The 21,274-nt window shown below is 40.8% G+C and overlaps 1 protein-coding gene across 1 annotated transcript; it reads right to left on the reverse strand.

Moving 5' to 3' along the window:
* Positions 1-3,863: 3,863 nt before the first annotated feature.
* Positions 3,864-11,899, reverse strand: NXNL2 (nucleoredoxin like 2). The gene is made up of 2 exons (XM_027652965.1): positions 11,598-11,899; positions 3,864-4,441 (listed from the first exon to the last, which is right to left on the reverse strand). Exons 1-2 carry the CDS (start codon positions 11,897-11,899, stop codon positions 4,273-4,275), a joined length of 471 nt encoding a protein of 156 aa, XP_027508766.1. The 3' UTR covers positions 3,864-4,272.
* Positions 11,900-21,274: the final 9,375 nt, after the last annotated feature.

Consider the following 21,274-nt stretch of genomic DNA (forward strand, 5'->3'; position numbering starts at 1 on the left):
CCTAAATCTCAAAATTAAACAGGTTGGGTGTGACAAAAACTTTGGTAATTTCCATTTTTCTGTTTCCAGAGAAAATGTAGGAGTTTTGACAGTCGTAACTGGGTCTACAGCACAGGTATTTATCATGGCCACATCACTTTCTGGCATAACACTTGCACTTTTCTCAACAGAGCTTGCAGAAGAATCTTGTATATAACGGATCCAAAGGCTGAAATGTGTGAGCATGAAAGTTCCTTTCATTGCAAGTTCTCAAAAAAGTTGCATTAATATGCAAAGTTAAACATAGATTAAGAAAAAAAAAATCACATTTATGCACATATATTTTAATACATTCTTCAGATCCCGTCTTTTTAAGGAAGGTTTTGTGTGAGATGACTAACGACAGACCATTACTGCTGTATTTACCAGCTAAATGTTTAACACAGCTGAGGATGACCTGAAATCCTGTAACTGGATCGATGAACTTCTTTTCCTACATAACGCACAGAAAAGAAGATCTTGGCTCTGGATCCCTTTCCCCACCCACGACGTGGGGTGGCTCAGTTCTAGTTCCATTTCCATCTGAAGAACCATTGCGACGCTTTGAGGGATGGGAAAAGGGAACTCCAGGGGTTTCTCAGGGGTCTTTTCAGGCCCTGAGCCTGGAGGGGAGAGATGCTCCCCCCTCCCCCCCCTCCTGCACATGGTCCCATGGCCGGCAGGGAGACAGGACAGGAGAGAGTTTATTGTTGGGGATGCTACATTTATAGGGTTTAGGAGGATTCACAGAGTAACCAATTAGAAGTCTCAAGGGGTTTACAGGAACACTCAATCACAGGAAAAGGTTAACAAAGGCCAATGGGGAACACCTCAGGACACCTTCCCAGGACATTCCTGCATGGATAATATGGGGGGTGCTGGGAAGAAGAAGCATGTGTTTGCAAAGAGACCACCAAAAGCCATTTTAAGACATGTTTAAACAACAGTTTCCCTATATAATGCAGGTTTAATGCTACACTTGGCCTTTTCTACTTGGTTCACTATTTTATCCATAACAAGAAGTTGTTAAACTTAAGGGAACTGTAGTCACAGGCAAGTTTAACTTCACAAGGAAAGGACTGAAATATAACCTTCAGGCATGCACATGTAAAACACTTGGTACTAGTTTTAACTCAAGGTCGATGTTGGACTAACTCAGCACTTCTGCCTGGTCTGCGTTCTTCCACAAGCCAGTCAGCAGCAGCAGGGCAAGAGAGCTGCTGCCAAACCACATCCAAGCAACAGCAGACGGAGAATGACAATTTTTTCAAGTTAGTTTTGGTTTAGAGACCTTTTCTGCAAACCACAGGAGCCCACGCTTAAATTCCAGTGGCCATTGCCGTGAGATGAAGGCAAACTTCAAGTGGGTCCCAAATCCCTTCATTTCAACTATTCCATTTTCTTGATTTTGAGGGTCTCTATAGTTGCTCACTGCTCAGAGACAAGATAATTTTGTGTTTATTTTTTATTAGTGTCAGACGTTGATTTTGATATTTTAACCAGTACTATTACAATGATACTGTAAGGAAAACACAAGACAGAAATAAGAATTCATCTGGTACAGCTAATTTGCTAATTAGAAGACATATGCATAAAATATATGCCAGACAAAGTCAAGAGTTTGGTGCTGGCAGATTAAAAATATTCCCTCAGTAAACAGTATTCAGCAGGGAGATAGCTGTGGTGACTGAAGCTGAAAGGCTTCTTGTGACCCTAACTCAGAAAGAATCAAAAAAAGCAGAATTAAAAATTAATCCATAATGCCAACAGAGACAAGGTGCTTGGGGTTTTTTATTTCAGAGACCAATAATGAAAACAATTATCCTTGAAAATTTGGCATCTTAAATACGTGGCACTATTCTTCCTTTTAAAACACATAGCACTGATAAGAAATCCTGCTTTTAAAAATTCTACTAATAAAAATATTTTACTTATTTGACAATATTGAATGGGAAAAGGACTATTAAAGTTTGCAAACAGCAGCTCTGCTGGAGGAAGAAGGAATTCCTTGTGGGTAGCAGGGCTGTATATGATGAGGAGTTACAGAAATTAAAGACTAACAAAGAGAGGTGTTCATAGCCTTTCTGATGATAATGTTTATTTCGTGTCTGAATCTGCCACCAGCCTGCTTTGACTCTTCCCAGGTGATATGTTCTGTAGTCAAGGAGATCCTGCAGCATTCACCTGCAGCAAGTCAGTCCCACAGAAGTCGTGGATCCCAATGGACCAATTCACAAAGTATCAACTCACAGTCCTTGCCACATTTTTTTTAGTAAAGCAATTCTCTATAAATTCTAACAAAAAACCCCAACACCATAGTTTCTTAAGTAATCTTATCATGTGTTGATCCATAAATCATTTACTAATAATGAGCAATATCTTGTCCAGTGAAATAAGGAAGATGCTCCTCCTCTTAACCTTACCTGGTTTCCTTATGAGTGTGCAGCATCAGTCAATATCATGGTGCTACTGCCTACTGTTGTATTTTAAAAAAATGCATTTTTCTTCCCCACACTGAAAAAGTACTAGCATTCATTGATAATCATCCATGTCACACACATATTTTTCCAGCACTGACGAAAAAAACAAATTTCCTGAGCTTCCAAACACTGATGTGCAGAAGCAACACTCCTTGATTCAAGACAAACCAAGCATTTTGTGCAGTGTATATCTTTGTTACATCATTATGAATTTCCCAGCTGAATTTTACTTTGGATCCATGTTACTGAATTGGTGTCAATTATTCAGAGGACCTAACTCCATCTCAGTTGTAAAATACTGATTCCTTCCATATATGTGCATATAGACAAACAATGAAACAAGTTAACTTGGCTGAAGTAATGCCTGATGCCTGGTAATAAGTCACAGTGGATACTTTTGCTGTATAATTTATTCCACATTCAGGCAACATATTTTAAAACTTTTGGAAGCACTTTTATTATTCTTATGTTTGAAATATATTTGCCACGAGTTGGTCTCAGAACAGCAGGCAGTGCCTACATATCACTGGCACAAAAAATTCACTAAGGACCTTAGCATTCATTGGAAAAGAACACGAATATTTTTATATGGTTAGATGGCAAAAATCAGAAATTGTCTGTGGTATGCCCAGATGCAATTTTAAGAACAGCTATAAGATGCTCAGAACTCACAACTCTGCTGAACACTTTCTAGAGCTATTATTTTTCATTTTAAATTCAGTTTCTCTGGCCTTTGACATACTACTCTTTGACATAGTGTAAAGTGCACATGACTTTTTGCAAATATTCCCTCTCACTTTTCAGGGAAGATTTTTTTTTTCCACCATTACAAGAAAATGACAATTATGTTATTAAATGACAAAATTATTCACACAAATTAAATTTCAGACCCTCTTTGCTGAGATTTCTCATGATGAGGCAAATGTTCCTCAACAAACAAGAGAGACAGCTGGGGGTGGGATCAGTAAGCCAATGACTGCAGAAGAGACATGGCAATCAATAAAATGAGGGTGAAGTGGAAACCCTTCAACCCCAGGCATGAAAAAAAGTGCCTGCAGAAAAACCACTTCTGTTGTTCTGAGATATCAGAACTCCTGTGTTGGAAGGGACCCTAAAGATCACCTTGTTCCAATTCCAAATTTAGCTTATTAGGGACAAGATTTAAAATCCAGGGGTAAAGAAAACTAAACAGAATTATAAATAAATATAAATAAGTCTCATGAAAAAAATAAAATAAAGTAAAATAGTATTTCTTCATTACTGACAAACGTGTTCTGTTTAAAAATCATGATATTTTCTGATTATCTTCTTAAGATGAATAAGGAAGACATACGAGACATTTCATAAACATTTATTAAAGCAAACAATTTAATTTTCTTAATAAAATACGATAATCACCTAAAAACCCTGTCATCAACAAAACAGGTCTTTCTGCATTTATTTTTACTGTACTGACTTTGCAAAAGAAGTGTTTGCATAGATTGTACAGTTTTCCATTATTACCATCTAAACCAGCCTATTCTTTTGAAGTTCTTCAGTATTATCAGGAATGCTTTGGTCCATATTGAATACAGTAGATAGACAGAACAAAACAAATAAAACAATAATTGCATTTTATGACTTATTGGAGTAGCTGATCTTCAAGTCAAACCCAAAATTTGTTTACAAGCAAAGACAAATAAGCCTTACCCTTCTTATTCTGAACAAGGCAACAGCCTTTTCAGGGTTCTATCAAGTTTTCCATGATGCCTTTTCTTGCTTTCATTTGCCATTTTTAGCTAGAAAAATTCTGAAAGATATCTGCACTCTCAAGCCAGTTCCGAAAACAGGATCTCCCTTTGTCTCTGATCTGTTTTCTTCCCTTGTCAGTAATGACTTCTCCAGTCTGTTTCACAATCACCAGTTTAGGAATTGCGGTTATGTTGTATTTCTTCTTCAGATCACTGAGGGGGAAAAAAAGAAAATAAAAATAAAGCACACCATTGGGAGCATTTTAAGAAAAGTCCTAATCTCTTATGAAGGCTGCTCCACTCAGGAGCCATGGGAGAGCAGAAGTGGTGAGTTTGGGACAGAGTAGCATCTTTCCTGTGACTGCTCTTCCCTGCTGCCTGCAGTTTCCACAGGAGCAGAGCCTTTCAGAGACTTAAAGCCACGTAGAAAATGGGCTATTAATGCAGGAAACAAAAATAACATTTGTGAGGACACAAAACATGTGAAGAGAAACAAGAACACTTGCTGACACCAGCACACAAAAAATAACAAGGCATGACTAGTAATTAAACAAAACAGAGAAGGAAAACTGATATTTGTGCAATATCAGCCACGTGACATAGTAAAACAGAATTCACTGTTTATATAGATGACTTAGAAGATATCAGTAAGATGCAAACTAAAGAAACTAAAAACTAAAATGGAAAACGGGAGAAAGAATCAGAGAACACTGCATAGGAAGCCACCTCAGTTGAGCATGATACAGGCCAGGGAAATGGCAAGATGAAAAACACCCCAAGGAAAACAGTTTAACACCAGTTTGTTTGTTACAGGACAAAATAAAAAAGAGGCAAAGAGCAAGGCACAAGGATCTGTCTTCATAGAATGATTGTATCTCCTGTGCAAGGAATTCACCTTGCTTGAAAGGCTGACATTTCAGTGCAAATGAGAAGGTAAAATTCAGGAAAAAAATTTTTGAAACTGAAGCTTAGTCACTAGGACTGAATAACTTTTTGGCATGAATTTTGTTAAACCACAGCTGCAGCAGTTACAAGACTGTAGGTGAGCTCCGAGTTCATTAAACTTCTCAATGGACTTCAGACAAAAGCAGAGTTAGTTGCTGAGAGTGCAGATCAATTAGAGGAGTTAGTTTCAAGCATTTCCAGGAACTCCAGACCCAGCTCATCGCCCCAGCTCCAACTCAGAAAGAAAAGCAGATAATGAGTGCCTGAAGCTTCCTTTCACGTTTATCAGGACACTGCAAAAACAGATCCTTTCCAAACACACGGCAACAGCAAACCCACTACTTTCACTAACACTGAATGTCCAAAGAAGAAAAGCAAACCCTTATTGAATACAAATCATCAGTCAGAGAAACAGGTTGATGGTCAAAGAGTCAGAACCACTCCAGAGTGGTTTCCTCACCCTTTTCAAAGTAAGCTGAAAGACAGAAAAACTATTACCCACCTCCTTGGCACATCTACTCTTTGTAGTAGCTGTTCACACGACAGAGCCGTGAACGAAACAACATTGATTCTAATAAATTCCTAATGTTCATTTTAGGAGTTAAAGAAAACACCTTCCAGCACATAGGCTTCTCAAGTAATATTCCACAATTTTAGTGGCAGGAATGCAAGCTACGGTGACAGACATCTAACAGGAAAAGTGAGGAACATAACATCTACACCTGAGGCATAAGGGGTGTGCAGTCTAAATTGTTTCCAGAAAAAAATGTAATCAGCTTTTGAGGAAGAAGTCACATGTTTCATAAGGGGTGTAAGAAATAGATTAAGTGAACTACAAGAGATCAGCTAAAAGTAAAAACCTTGCCAAAACAAATATGACCTGTTTTGTGGAAAATCACCTTCCTGCATTGTCTTATATCAATCAAAGTGAACAGAAATTAAGCAGTTTTAGAAGAACCAGAGGACAGACACAAAAAATAACAGAATAGCCAAATTCCAAAATATGAACCTCTCTTTCAAAACAAAATGTAAATACTAAAAGAAAATGTAGTGCCTGAGCACCGCCACCACAAGCAAGAACATTTGCTAGGTGAGGTTCAAAACTCAAAGAACTTTGAATAGAAAAAAAAAATATAGACATTGTTAAAAAAACATGTGGCATTGATATAAAGACATTCTCCATGATTTCCTGGGGGCAAAAAAAAATAAGACAAAACACAGAAAACAAGACTTAAGTGAAATACTGGCCCAGACAAGGCATTCCTGAAACATGAGTTCCCTTCTCTTTATTTTGCTTAAGAGAAGACAAATCAACAGGTGAAGGAGCCTGCTCTGCCATTACATTGGCTGTACAATAATGCAGGAAATACTACAGAAGCAGCAATAATAAGTTATAGAAATAGGTTTACTTTCTCAGTGTGAATTCTCAAATAAAAGCAATCAATCAAGAATCTCCATAGAACCTTTCCCAAACCTGCTAAAATGGGAGGAAAGATACCAACAACATTCCAAAGCAAGTTCATGTAGAAGCCATGTAAAATCCCATCACCTCATAATGTTTGAATGACAAACAAGGTGGGTGGGGTGGAAGATGCTTTCTATTGGTTCAGTGGACAATAAATTAGCTTGGGATGCCCAACACAATTGTAGCAGAGACAGAAGAGTAGGAAGCTGAAGGTGATTTGCTATGGAGACTGGAAACTTACACTTTGCTTTCCTGAGGGAATGCATAGATGGATGATTCACTCCAGCACAGCACCTTGTTTACACAGCCTCTTGGCTGAAGGCTGCTTGCATCAAATCAGACCAAAGAATGCACAGATTTTGCTTACATTTGCAACCTGCAAGAGAGTGGGCCTGAAGGTGGCTCAGGAACAGTTCTGCAAGCAATGCTTCTTAACCACTGTGTACTTGTGCTTACAAAAATGACGTTTTAAAACCTGTTAAGATCACCCTCTCCTACAGGGATCTAAAATCTCATGACTCACCTGCACAAGTGACACATGTGCCATGGGACTAACAGCAAAGACAGCCTATGAAATCATTAACCGTAAATGGAAATATCATGAGCTACAAAGGCAAACTCAACTCAGAGTAAAATACAGTGATGTAAATGATGACAGTCTTACTCAGTTGTCTCAGTGTCCCCAGTTAAGAGTAAAGCTATACTGTGTCTTACTGACTAGAAAAATCTTAAGACCCAAACAGACAAAGCAGAAGGAAAGCTATTAAAAAAATAGCTGTGGAAGACTGAATGAGTAACCTTTGGACAGCCACAGGGAATCTTTCAGCCAAATCTTTTGTCAGAACTTGACCATGAAGGTTTGGACACGGAAGGGCAACCTTCATTTCACAGAGTCACAGAATATACTGAGTTGAAAGGGACCCACAAGGATCAACAAGCCCAGCTCCTAGCCCCACACCTGACACTGAGATTGAGACAAACTGGAAGCCATAGCAATTGTTAGGTCTTTTGATCCTTGTGAGAAGGCTGGATGAAAAATTCGGAGAGCGCTGATTTTCTATTTCTAGATGATACTGACAGTGGCTGGGACAGGGCTAATTTTCTTCACAGCAGCTTGCAGGGTGCTATGTTTTAGATCTCTTACCAAGACAGCATTGTTTTAGCTACTGCTGAGCAGTGCATACACAGCACCAGGGCCTTTTCTGTTTCTCATGCTGCCATGTCAGCGAGTAGACTGGGGATGCATAAGAAGTTGGGAGGAAACACATCTGGGACAGCTGATCCCAACTGGCCAAAGAATATTCCATACCATATAACTCTGTGATTCCTGAAGAAAGGAGGGGGAAGGAACCAACATGCATTTATCTTCCTAAGCAACCACTACATGACGAGGCCCTCCTGTGCTGGAAATTGCTAAAAGTCAGTCAACAGGAAGTAGAGAATGAATTTGGTATCTTGCTTTGCTTGTGTGTTCACCTTTGCTTTATCTATTAAACTGTCTTTATTTCAACCCACAAATGCCCTCACTTTCACCCTCCGGTTTCTCTCCTCCACCCCACTGGGGCAGGGAGAGACCCAGCAGCAGCCTGGGGCCTGGCTGCCTAGCCAGGCTGATCCATGGCATAAGTGAGCACTTTCACGTAAAAGTTTAAGTGTCACAAGAGGGTTTTTGGGATGTAAAAAACATGGGGCAAATTTAATGCAATCTTGGGAACGTACATATTGCACTTATGTGTAATGTGACATCTGACAACATTTGAATTTTAACGGCTTTCATTTGGAAGTGATGGTCACCTTGCTAATCTGCTTCTAGCAGTACACCCTCTAATGCACAGCTGTAAGTATTTTCTTTTACTTCTGAAATTTCTGCATGAAGTGAATAAAGTGAAATTTCTGCACTGTTAAAGGTTGGATGCATAAGCACGCACGTCACACGGTTGGGATTCAATTTTAAAGTGTTTGTTGAGATTCTGAGAGAGAAGTCTAAAAAGACTAAGAACTGCTGAGATACTTAACGTTCTTCTTCTGCCTCTGTTTTTGGCAACCGACCCCCTCCCAGTATTCCTGCAGGTGTCAATACACCCTCATACCTAAAGCTTCCTAACATAAAATGTGCGTACAACCTTTTTATTTTCCTTTTACGTGAATTATGTGATTCTAAGTCTCACTGAGGTGCACAGGTCATGGTCTCAGGAAATACCTGCTGTCTATCTGGAAGCCTGCAAGACCTCCTGCATGTGCTAGGCACCCTCACAGGGAAGGGTGCCTTTGACAACAGGGTTCAGTACAAACACAGCAGCGTGTCTGACAATTAAAATGTCAGCCCCATTTACTAGCGCTTCTTGTTGACATGTTCTGTCCTGCACCTGCTTTTCCTCTCTGCTATTCCCTTTCTCCTCCCAGTGCCCACTACCTCCTTCTAGACTGTCTTCACACTCTCCTTCAGGGATCAAAATCCTGTGCCTCAGGCAGCAAAAAATTTACACTAACCCGAAGAAAAAGCATCAGAACAGTATTTCCTATTAGTCATGCCACAGACCACATGAAGTAGTAAAGGTGCAGTCCCATCTCAGGGAAATAGTCAGGACTGACAGCACGGAAGAGTCTTGAAATCCTGCTCTGAAATCAGCATTTTGCTTCTCTGAAGGTAGTCTTAACACTGCAGTGTTATTATGAGTAGAAATGCTGTTTATTTCTTAACAAGACAAAATTCATCACCAGGAAACTCCCCACTTCTGTCTGAAATGTATTTTAGATTGCAGACTTAAAATTGGCTCTATTGTGTCTAGAAGAGACATCAGACTGTGCTGCAGTTATGTGTCTTAAACACTGGAATAACTAGTTAGGATATCCTAACCTCACTGAAGATACTGAAATGCCTTTTTTACACAGGCCGCAAAATAACCAATTCAAATTATTTTCAATGGAACTTTAAAAAAATATTAATACGTTAATACATATTATTAATAAAATAATTATGTTAGTCAATTTTAAAATTATATTCTTAGTTAGAACTAATACCTAGCCAGAATTATAGTTTGGTTTAATGAATACACACTCATCTGCTCTAAGTCTACAATGATTTACCACTATCCTTGACACCAAATTAGCAGTTAATCCAACCTAAGCACCCTGAACACCTCCACAAAGACCTTTATTGGTACGTGCAAGAAACACAACTTTAAAAACATTGCCTTTTCGTATCCCTCTGCACTTTATTCTTCAGTAAACCACTATGATCTCACAGTTATCTGTCGGGACAAGCCATGTTTCTCTGTAGGATTCTGAAGGACATTGTGGGCTGCCACAGAAAACCAATTAATCAATCTCTGTACCTCCATTCCACGTGACTTGAGCAAGAGCAGTCAGAAATAAACCTCTAATCCACAGAGGCTGAAACTGTAAGCGCATTCTCACGGGCTATGCTGAACAGCTTGCTGGCTGCGGGGACTTCAAGTGCTACATTTCCATCAGGAAACTTGCCTGTGTTCTGTTATGATTAGTAGATATCAAAGTCAATTACTGCCTAGGAAGACTTTAGAGTATTATGGAAAATAACATTGCCATTTCAATCTATTTTAAAGTCAGTGGAAACTGTTATTAAAAGGTCTAACATCAACTGGCAGCTGGCATCCAGGAACGAGGTAAGGAAGGTTGTCAAAGTGCACTGACAAAACAAGATTAGTAAACCCTCTCCCCATTTAGTTTTAGCTGGGGTGTTACACAGCTCTATCCCAGGTAGAACACGGGGGTGGATCTACAGTTAAATGAAAGCTAGAAGTTACTAGAAGCACTACGATAGAGTTCTTTATTAGAAGAGTAAATTTGGCTGGGAGTTTCATTAACCAATCTATATTTAAAATTAACATTAATTTATGAAGATAAAATTCACATTATACTATAAAGATATATCCCTGATTTTGATGTCATCTGCAACAATGTTTTCCACAACCTACTTATTTTGGAGGGGGTAGAACACAGAATCCCTTAGCCAGGGATTTATTTTAATTCTCCAATTTATTTTAATTCTCCAGTTACACGCATTTCAGTGGCGTTAAACACCTCACCTCTGCCCCCTCAATCCCAATCTGTACTTCCCTGTGGCAGCTAAATCAGATTTCTCAAAGTCATTCAAATGAGTCTCTACCCTTGACCTGGGTCATCAAAACAGTTCTTGGTATTATGCTTCAGCCCGTTACTTACACACAGTCACGTCCTTTCCTTTTGCAGTTTTCATGAGCAAGCTACTTACAGGAACGTCCCTTTAGAAATCTATCAGCACAGGAATTTTACATCCAAGTCGCCATGTGCAACGTGCCACCGCTAAACTGCAGCTGATACCGTATCTGTCTGCAATACTCCAGTTTGCTCTGCTCTCGTCCGAGTTGTTCAGCTACGAGTTTTGCTGCTTCTTCATTTGCCTTTTCCCCAGAGCATTAATCTAAACAACGCAGAACGACCTTAGTAACAACTTCTGCCGCGCTGAAAACCAGCCACCTGATCCTCATTTGCCACTGGTTTCTTTCTAACTCACTATTCATGTCGTCTCGTTAATACATGGGGGCTTTACTTAACTCTTCCCCGAAGAGTTTTAGAGTTTTAGATCCTAAACTGAGCACGCAAAACCGCACTCTTTACAGACAGGACGGGCTAAAGCCAAGTTACTTCCCTGCAGAGAGCAGAGGCTGTCACAGTGTGTGCCAGCCGGCGGCACGGCTCCCGGGAGCGCAGGGACAGCCCGGGACAGCCCGGGACAGCCCGGCACGGCCGGGAGACCCTGGGCTCCGGGGACGTGGGCGGCAGGGCAGGGACGGGTCGGCGGGGCAGAGCTGGAGGTCTCTGTGTCAGAGACTGCCCTGTTGGATGCCGTGCCCACCTCCCGCGCTCTCCCGGCCCTCGGGGCAGGGCTGCAGGCGCGGATGCTGGCGGAGGGCACCGGCTCGCCCCGCCGGTACTCACTGCTTGTAGGGGTCGTGGAAGGGCAGGGCCAGCCAGTCGCCGTGCATGGCGTGCATGTAGCCCACCATCTCCTCGGCGCTGTGGTCGGAGGAGATGAAGACGACCTCGAAGGGGGCGGGGGGCTCGGTCTCCTCCAGCAGCTCCGTGTAGAAGTCGCAGAGCACGGGGGTGAAGTCGCGGCACGGCGAGCACCACCCGGCCGAGAAGTACAAGCCCACGACCTTGTTCTGCAGGGCCTCCTCGGGGTCCACGCTGCGGCCGTCCCTGCTGACCAGGAGCCTCCCGCTGAACACATCCACCATCCTGCCCCTGCCCGGACCCGCCGGGGCTGCGGACCGAGCGCTGCCCGGGGGCGGCCCCGTACCGGGACCGACCCTCCTCCCGCGGCCCGCCCTGGACAGCGGCTCAGCGGACACTGTCCCCAGCCAAGCCACACTCCCACCCCATCACCCCACGGCCCCCGGCGCTGCCTTTTATACCCGCCCGGCAGCCAAGGAGGCGCGGCTCCGCCCCGGCCCCTCGTTCCTGCAAGGGCCAAATCGGCTTTCTGAGGACGCACGGACAGCTCAAGCCATGCTGAAGACGCCGAACTTTAGATAAGTTTGAGTAGTAATCTCCTGCCCATCAGTGTCGGGCCCCTTCAGCTCACCATGGTCTGCACCGTCTCTCCCCTGAATATCTCCCCCCAAGGCTTGGTCAGCTTTGGCACCAAACTTCTTTATTGTCGGATGTCCAGCCCTGAATTTTTTCATAGCATGGAAAATCATCTGAATTCTGGCTATAAAAGGGGGCTGTCTATTCTCTGTCCAAGCAGGTGACAGGAATTTTCGATTTATTCCAGTGCATTTATTGTGTGCTTGGGTTGAATAATGCTTTTTTCCTCCAGCTCATACTGAGTTAGAAATTAATAAAAATGACATTGTATTACAAATATGCAATCTCTTTTTTGCCTAAAGCAACCTGCAAAAAGGAAATTAAAGATAATTTGGCCATAGAGGTATTAAATTGCAGTTTAATTAAAGGATCAGGGTAGGGTGATAACCCCACCTGGTACATTGTCTCCTTTTCATTACACAACACCCAATTAGAAGAGAATTTATCTTTAAAAAAATTATCAGAACCTCCCAGAACCAATTCTAGTGTTTATAATGGATACTTGAAGTGTCTAATGGAGCTAGCAAAAGAATAGTTCACACTAAAACTGCGTGTACAGTGAACCTTATTGCTTCAGTTCATAATATCTGAGAAAATATACTTTCACTGGTCGAAGGAGAAATTGGCAGGAATATCAACAGTGAACCTATGGTAGCCTGAACTTGCATGGAAACTTTTTTCTGCTTTTTGGTCATTCTACAGGTTTCAAAGGCTTCGACTCCATCCTTTCACAAGCAGTCTCACAGAGGCAGACTATGGCAAATCAAAGACTCAGATGAGCCTGATTTCTCATTTGTGCTGTTTTAAGAAGTGCAACATTCACAGCACCTCTTTCTTCTACTTCTGACGTCAGGTGAAGTCTGAAGGGGGGAACAGCACAAAACAGCACTCAAAAGTTGGAGAAAGGATTGATGGGAGATGTGAAAGATGGGAGGTTTATGTTATTTCAAATATCATTCCTGTAATGGAAGGAGATACTTTGGTTTGAAAACAACATAGCCCAATAGTCCATGAAAATGGAGAAAGGCTGCATTTGAATAAAAACCACTTTTCAAACACCTAAGTAATTTTTCTTGTTTTTCCACTAGAACATCAGAATTGCAATTTACACCTGAACATAAATAAAAAGGCCTAATTTGTAATGATTAATTTGCATATAAAATATCTCTTAGAAAATAATGATGGATGAACTATTTTTTTTAAAACATTCTTCTTAAACATTTCTTTTAAACTATTTTCTTTTGCACAAGAAGAAAACGGTCTTTTAATCAGCAATATCTGCATGATAAAGGGAAAAAAATGGGTAAGAGAAGGGCAGATGAAGGCATCTCCCAATTTGAACTGACCCTACAACCAGGTGGTTAGTTTTGATGAATGCTACCAAAAAACCCACAACATTGCTATGTTACTTCTGGGGTTCTGCTTTGGGCTTTCTCTCACATTTTCAAGTATTTAAAATGATACCTTGTTTCTCTCAATCGGGACAGAAGGCGACAGCAGATAAACAAAAATCTTGGGTCAAGTGGATAGAAGAAAAACACGTTCCAAAAAAAGACCTCGAAAGGAAAGGTGTGTGTGCGGGAGGTGACGTGTGCTCAGTTTATTCCTGTACAAAATCAAACTGGAATTTTTGACTTCAAGTATTGCTATTCTTACATACCAGTGGATTGAGGACTTTAATATGTAGCAGTCATTGATACAACGAGGTAAAACAGCTGGATTTTTAAATTCACTATCATAATACATAACAGTATGCTTTACAGCAGAGAGTTGTTATAATTGGAGTTATCGATGAGAAAACAGGTAAAGTTACTTTCCACAGTGTACACAGTGGGAAAAGAGCAAAAGCAAGATTCTTTGTATCAATCAAACCTTTTAACCAATGGGCTGTGGAAAAAAGCCAGTACACAAAGAATTACTGAGCCAAAAAAAATTAAATTTTACCATGCACAACCTGCCAACTAAAGCAGTTATTAGATACTGAAAGCATTCCTCAGAGCTGACACATCTGGAACACTTTTACCTCAGCTGGGTTCATGAGACCCAAACACATGGGTCATTGTTACACAGTCAGCAGTGGTACAGATATTTAGCGAAGGTTCATCCACAGCTCTTCTTAGATCTACTTCCCCTACATAACCTCCAAACACAAAAGAAATAATACTGTCATTTTTTCAAGTAGGAAACTAAGCAGCATATGAGTTTTTTTAGAGTTACAATTATATTAATATTATTCAAACTGTCTAGTACCTAATGACATGCTGCAGCAGACACCAAAGGCAAGCTGTAAGGTGAGTAATCTTACTTTTCCTGAATAAAAGAGATACTGGGACAAAGTTTGTCATTCTTACGTGGTGTGATTCTTGTGGGTGTCCTGTGTAGGGCCAGCAGTTGGAATTAGATGGTGCTCGTGGGTCTTTTCCAAATCAGTATGTCCTATGATTCTATAATTCTATGACAACAATTTTTAAACAAACATTTGGAACATAGCCCTGGGTCCCGATTTAACATGAGTTACTGGTGTAAATAAACAATAGCACATACAGCAAGGATGAAAGAATGCCTTTACAAATACTTCTATATTAACTGGATTTGAGAGTTTGCAAGGAATATTTTTCCTTTTAATTAGGAAATACTGAAACCTACTAATAGATTCTAGCTGTGTCAAAAGTCTGTTACAGGAAGTGCAGCAACTAGGGGGACATTCTTTTCATTTTCTCTATTTCAAAATTAGCAGTGCTGAACATTGGGAAAATAGCAAAGGTATGTGAATTTCTCCTTGAAGTATGAAAAGCCTGATTCAACCATCCTTTGTATCTAACTTTATCCTGATCAGATTGCCAAATAGTGCCATATAGTCTAAATACCAGTGCTGTAGTATTTCTGAATCCTAAGCAGGTACAACAGGGAAGCAAAGCAGTCATCTAATACAGCAGTAGCTGCATGGCAACAGGGAACAGCATTTGTACCTGCAGAAGTGGAAGAACACTGTAGTAAAACTCCGCTCTAGTTTCATTTGAGTCCAGACTGTTTTATTCAAGCAGCTCTCTTCCAGCTAGATTGACGGAGTGATTTAATCAAACCAGTGATTTCAGGAGAACATTCACAATATTAGTTTTCATGGAGAGGTCTATATTTTAAAGAACAAAAGGATTATATTATTTTTTTTTACAGAAAGGGAAAGGACACTAGTAAAAGCCTTGTCATGTATAATGGCATCATTTCAGCCTAATAATACATTTTCAAGCTTCATCTTTAAGAAATTACTTGAAATGACCTATTGTTTTGTTAGATTATTATGTTCATTACACACTCAGAATGTGACACCAATACAACCAGAGCATACTTCGAGTATTCAGCTTTGGTTTTGTGTTGCCCCCATTCCCGTTTCACCCTCTGTATCTTCCTTCATTAGCAAAAAAAGGAACATGTCCTGGGGAAGCTAATGGAGGTTTGTATGAAGGGAATGTTATTTTAAGGCTGGGATTGCCATATATATTGCTCATGCTTTATCTAACCACTGTAAAATCCCAAAGACTTTCCTTTTGCACAGACGTTCTCAGAATTCATAATATTTCCTAGCCTATAGTATCACGTGCTCTAGTTTTAAAACCATTAGAAGCAGAGAAGTAATTGGGAGAGCAATGCCACTAGAAGATTATCACAGGTTAAAAACTCCACTACAAAAAACCAAAACCAAAACCTAAGAATAGAATACCTTTTCCCTTGGTTGAAGATCAGTTAAGAAAACAGTGACTGTATTTTAGAGTTCTGAAATGACATTTAACTTGGGAGACTGAAAGATGTCAAAGAATCAGGTGTTACCTGCTAGCCTGTGCCTCATTAATTTTGATTTTCATGTAATCACATAATTTTCATGGGCATCTCTGCCCAAGGCAGGGGGTTGGAACTGGATGGTCTTTAAGGTCTCTTCCAGCCTGAACCATTTTATGAGATTTTGATTTTCAATGCTATAGAAAATCATCTTATCCAAGGGGAAAAAAAAAAAAATCATACACATGGCTGTTGAGTAGAATGAATCCTTATGCTAGTGTGGTGGGTTAACCTTGCATGACTGCCAGAAGACACCCAGCTACTCTCTCAGTCCCCTGCCCCAACAGATCAGGGAGAGAAAAAATGTGCTGAGAAAGTTCATCAGTTGAGATAAAAACAGGGACATTGTTTACCAAGTATCATCAGAGGCAAGACAGACTTGACCTGGGGAAAATTAATTTATTACCAATTACAAATAGGGAAGGATGGTAATAAAGAAAGACCAACACAAATATAGCTTCCTCCCTCTTCTTCCCAGGCTCAATTTCACTACTGAATTTTCTACCTCCTCTTTCCCAACTGGTGCAGGGAGCTGGAAAATGGGGGTTGTGATCAGTTCATAATACTTCATCTCTGCTGCTCCTCCATGGAATCAGAACTGTTGGCATTGGAAGGGACCTCTAGAGATCAAACAGTCCACTCCCCTTGCCAAGGCAGGGTCACCTCGAGCAGGTGACACAGGAGCTCGTCCAGGCAGGTTTTGAATGCCTCCAGAAAGGGAGATTCCATGACCTCCCAGGGCAACCTGTTCCAGTGCTCTGCCAGCCTCAAAGTACAGAAGTTCTTTGTGAGATGGAAATTCCTGTGTTTCAGTTGAAGGCTGTTGCTCCTTGTTCCTCCTCACGCTTTTTCACTTTTCCTCCCTGCTCCAACGTGGGTCCATTCCACGGGCTGCAGTCCTTCAGGAACAGACTGCACCAGTGTGGGTTCCCACTGGGCTGCAGTTCCTGCCAGAAAAACTGCTCCAGTGCGGGCTCCTTTCCACAGGGTCACAGGTCCTACCAGGATCCTGCTCCAGGATGGACTTCCCACAGACTGCAGCTTCCTTCAGGGCATGTTCAGCTGTCGCAGCATGGGGTCCTGCAGTGACTGCACTTGGGTGTTTGCTCTGCTGTTGTCCTCTCGGGGTGGAAGGGCAGCCTGCCTCACCATAGGCTTCACCACGAGCTGCAGGGGAACCTGTGCTCTGATGCCTGCAGTGCCTTCTGCCCCTCCTTCTGCACTGACCTTGGTGTCTGCAGGACTGTTGCTCTCACATAATGTCACGTTTCTCTCACAGCTGTCTTGCAGCATTTTGTACCCCTTCTCTATTATCCAGAGGTGCCATTAGCTTGGCTGATGGGCTCAGCCGTGTCCTGCAGTGGGACTGTTGGGGTTGGCTGTGTCTCCATCTATTTTCTCACAGAGGCCACCCCTACAACCTTTCTGCTGCCAGCACTTGGCATCTATACTACTACAATTTACACCTATTTTAAGTTCTTGCATTCCAGTAATAACTTCAACTCAAAACTTGTGCTATGGTTGAAACAATTGAGAAGAGGAATCACTTTAGCTCTGTCATCTTCTCCAAGAGATTGTTAAGGCTGCTAACTCTGAGAAATGGCTGCTCCAGTGAGGGCTGTGGGGCTAAGGCACAGGAACAGACCACTGCAAATGGGACATGGAGAAGAGGCAGGAAGTCGGGTTTGGGATGCAAGGACCTGGAAGCTCTACATGTTGTCTCCATAAACAGACAGCTAAGTTTTAAAGAAGCCTCAAAGCACAAGTCTTTGGTGTTCGCAGTAAGACCACATTTCATTCCACATCTCCAGTTGGCTGGGGCACAAATTCTTTCTGTGAGGTGGCCTTGGATCTTGAAAACAAGTAACAGACCTGGAGTGAGACAGGACACCCCCAATACCAGAGCATCAAGACAGAGCCCTCCTTACCTGTTGTGAATCACATTGCAAAGACAGCACTACAGAGTGGGATAACCTTAACCTGGCCCAGTGCATAAGAGATTACTGCTTCAGAACTATTTATATCCTTTACAGTTCTGGTAGAAAGGCTAGTAAACAGCAGGTTCAGTCACTGCCATACCGTGCAGGAGCCTGCTGCCTCACTGCCATCCTCGAAGGCAGTTCAGGTTTCAGTCCCAGGTGACTTCACTCCATGGCACCATTTTCTCTGGTGGTTACTCTGCACCTTTACTCTGCCAGGCAGCCATTCAAGGTTAGTGACTAATCCCAGTGAGAAAACCCAAACAAACATTGAAATGGCATTAGTTATTTCTAAAATGCTTGCAGTGACAGTTTACCAAAAAGCAAAGATCTACAGAATTCAAATTTGTCTTAACGGCACAGTGCATATTTTCTTTGTTATTAATTGACTCAAAAAGACATACTCATCAGCATCACTTATCTTTGTACTCCAGAACCTATGCTGAGTGCAAAAAGGTTTATATTCCATGAAGGAGAATCTCAAAACAAAGCATGAAGTGCATCACTGGCTTTTTGCGGTGAGGTTTCCAGCACTCTTCAAGTATTTCCTTCCTGAATACATGGTCGTATTCTTTAAAAATCTGATGCAATTCAGATCTTCCTTTTCGAACTTTCAGATTATCTGGAGGAGTATGATTACATAGTAACAATTAGTAGTAATTTTAGGTAGTTGTAATTTTGTAATCCGCAAGAGTGGTATTCGTTGGAAGTAAAAATTCAGAATTTGGAGCACATATGATGTTAATTTGGGCCATTTGCCTGCATAGTTTACTTTAAATATGAGAATTTCCATGTAGTAGACTAAATCTGTGGAAGTCAAAATGCTGTGCATCTTCTAGTCTTGCAATATGAAGTTAAAGGCCAGGATGTTTGTATCTACAGTGTTAGAAAGCACTGCCCCTTGTAAGCAATAATTAAATTATCTTCAGTAAAACTTAATACATTTCTTACACACTATAAGCATCCTTTTGTTTAGTCTTACTTTCAATTCTTTTAGAATGAACTCTTATTTGCAGCTCATGATCATTAGATAATTGGTCCTTTTGTTATGTTCTGGGTTGTTTTTTTTCCCCACCATCAGAAGTTCTGAATCAGAGTAGTTACCTTTTTTACCTCATTGTTTCATAAAGCTGCACTGTAACTTGCCCTTTCATTTTACTTCTTGTCTGCCAGCTTCTGAGTAGACAATATGCTGAGCCACAGTAACAATAGAAGGGAATTTTGTGCCAGGCAGAATTGATATCCTTTTAAGGCAGAGAACCCAATGAGTGAACAATGCTGGGAAATACTGAGGATTCCCAGCAAGACCCAGTTTCAATTTTCATGATGAAATGTGCGGCAATGTAGTAAAAAGTTGCTTGCAAAAATTGCTGTCCTTTCTACACTTTAGATATAACCTTAAAATCGTTTTATCTTCTCTAGTGCTTCTGCTATTAGTGTTGATTTATTTTGCTCTTACAGATTAAAAGGTTAATTTTGTTTTGACTCATTAAATTAATGAGAGCTTAAGTTAGACAAATATAAGTTAAAAATGGCTAGAAGTTAGTAAACAGTGTTGTAAAATCAAATTAATGACAGCTTTTATGGAAAGTATGACAGTGTTCCCAGTGCATGGCTGCAGTGGTAAAGGTCTTTATGAACATAATTTAAGCAGTCATCCCACAGCCCATTTCAAAGCTGAATACACCATATGTAGTTAGTTAGTGCAGCAGGACTAAGAAGCATCAGCCCAAAACCCAGATGAATGCTGCCCTGTCACTGAACAATCTTCGAAAAAAGAAAGAAAAAAAAACTCGTCTCCCCTCCTAAAATAGTGTCTGTTTATCTGAAACCACTTTGATCAACACGAAAGAGTGTTTAAAGTAGTGTTGTGTTGATTTTTCTAGTTGACAAAAATACGCCTCTCACATGTGAGGTCACAGTGGAACATCCTTACGAAGTAACGAGATTATGCAAATCAAAGTAAATGTGCAGATGTCCATTTTCAATACTAAAGTCAGCTTTGAACAGATCAGTCTTTTAGACCTGAGGAACAACACGGTACCAAAATATTCAAAAAGGACCTGTAAATGTCAGACCCCATTGAATGCAAGCAAATTTAAAGATTAATTGCATGGGCGTGGGTGACACTAGTGCCAAAGCAGAGAGGTTTTTAACTGTCAGGCTGAAAAAACATTTACATAAGTTGTGTACAAGTGAAGTTATGCAAATCATATATGATTCCAGAAGGATACTCTGCAGAAATTTGTAATTAACATCTAAGTAGAATAGGGAAGTGCTGACACCACCTTACAGTTGCTTTCTGTTGTGCGTACACAGGTGTGTATTGTGTATATGTAGCTCTACACTTAAGAGTCTGGAAATCAGGAAACTCACAAGGCAGTGGGAAGAGCAGAAAAAAATGCTCACTAGCTTGATAACTTTTTCAGGCTGCCAATTCTGAAATAAATTAAAACAGTGTGGTATTGATATTGGCAAAGAGTTAAGTGATGTAACATTCCAAGGCAGGAACTTACTGAAAGAGAAACAGGAGTTGGATTGAAAAAAAAAAAAAATGCTTCTAACTGTGTAAAAACAGTGAAAATCTATTATCCAGCGGTTGAGGATGAAAGAATATACCTATAGTTTCTTTGATCTGTTCTTACTTCTTTTAGACCTTAATGATCCTAAATTGCAGCAACCCAACCTCCTCCAAAACACCTTTACTGAAGTTTATCCTTTCCAGAAAACAACAGAGCTCCCTGATGTCAGCAACTGCTTACAGTATGTATATTAAAAAAAAAAAATCATGTAAAAATAAATAACTCATTGAACAGAGAGCAGCTTTTTTTATTCCCCCCCTCCCTCAAAATATAAGCTGTTCATAATCCCAAGGAGGAACCTGACAAATGTGAAAACACAGCACAGTAATATTAAAGCTGTAGCTCTGGACAGGACCCCTACTGCCACCATCCTACATCTGTGGAACATTACTGTCTTCAAAGCACTGGCAAAAGAGCTGCTTCTAAGTGAGCTCATAAGTAACCAAGCTTTCAGGAGCATTCTCATTCCTGCAGTAACAGAGAACAATTTATAACACTTCTGCTTTTATAAGGCTCCTCTTTTTTTTTGTTATAGTGGAAGATGTCACCAAACTGAAGTTGGTTTATCAGAAGTTTGGTAATACAGAACAGGTTCAGCACATCTAATTATTGTAGCCAGCTCACACAG

This window comes from Corapipo altera, unplaced genomic scaffold (genome assembly GCF_003945725.1).
Source record: "Corapipo altera isolate COAL_440 unplaced genomic scaffold, ASM394572v1 61305, whole genome shotgun sequence".
Taxonomy (NCBI): Eukaryota; Metazoa; Chordata; class Aves; order Passeriformes; family Pipridae; genus Corapipo; species Corapipo altera.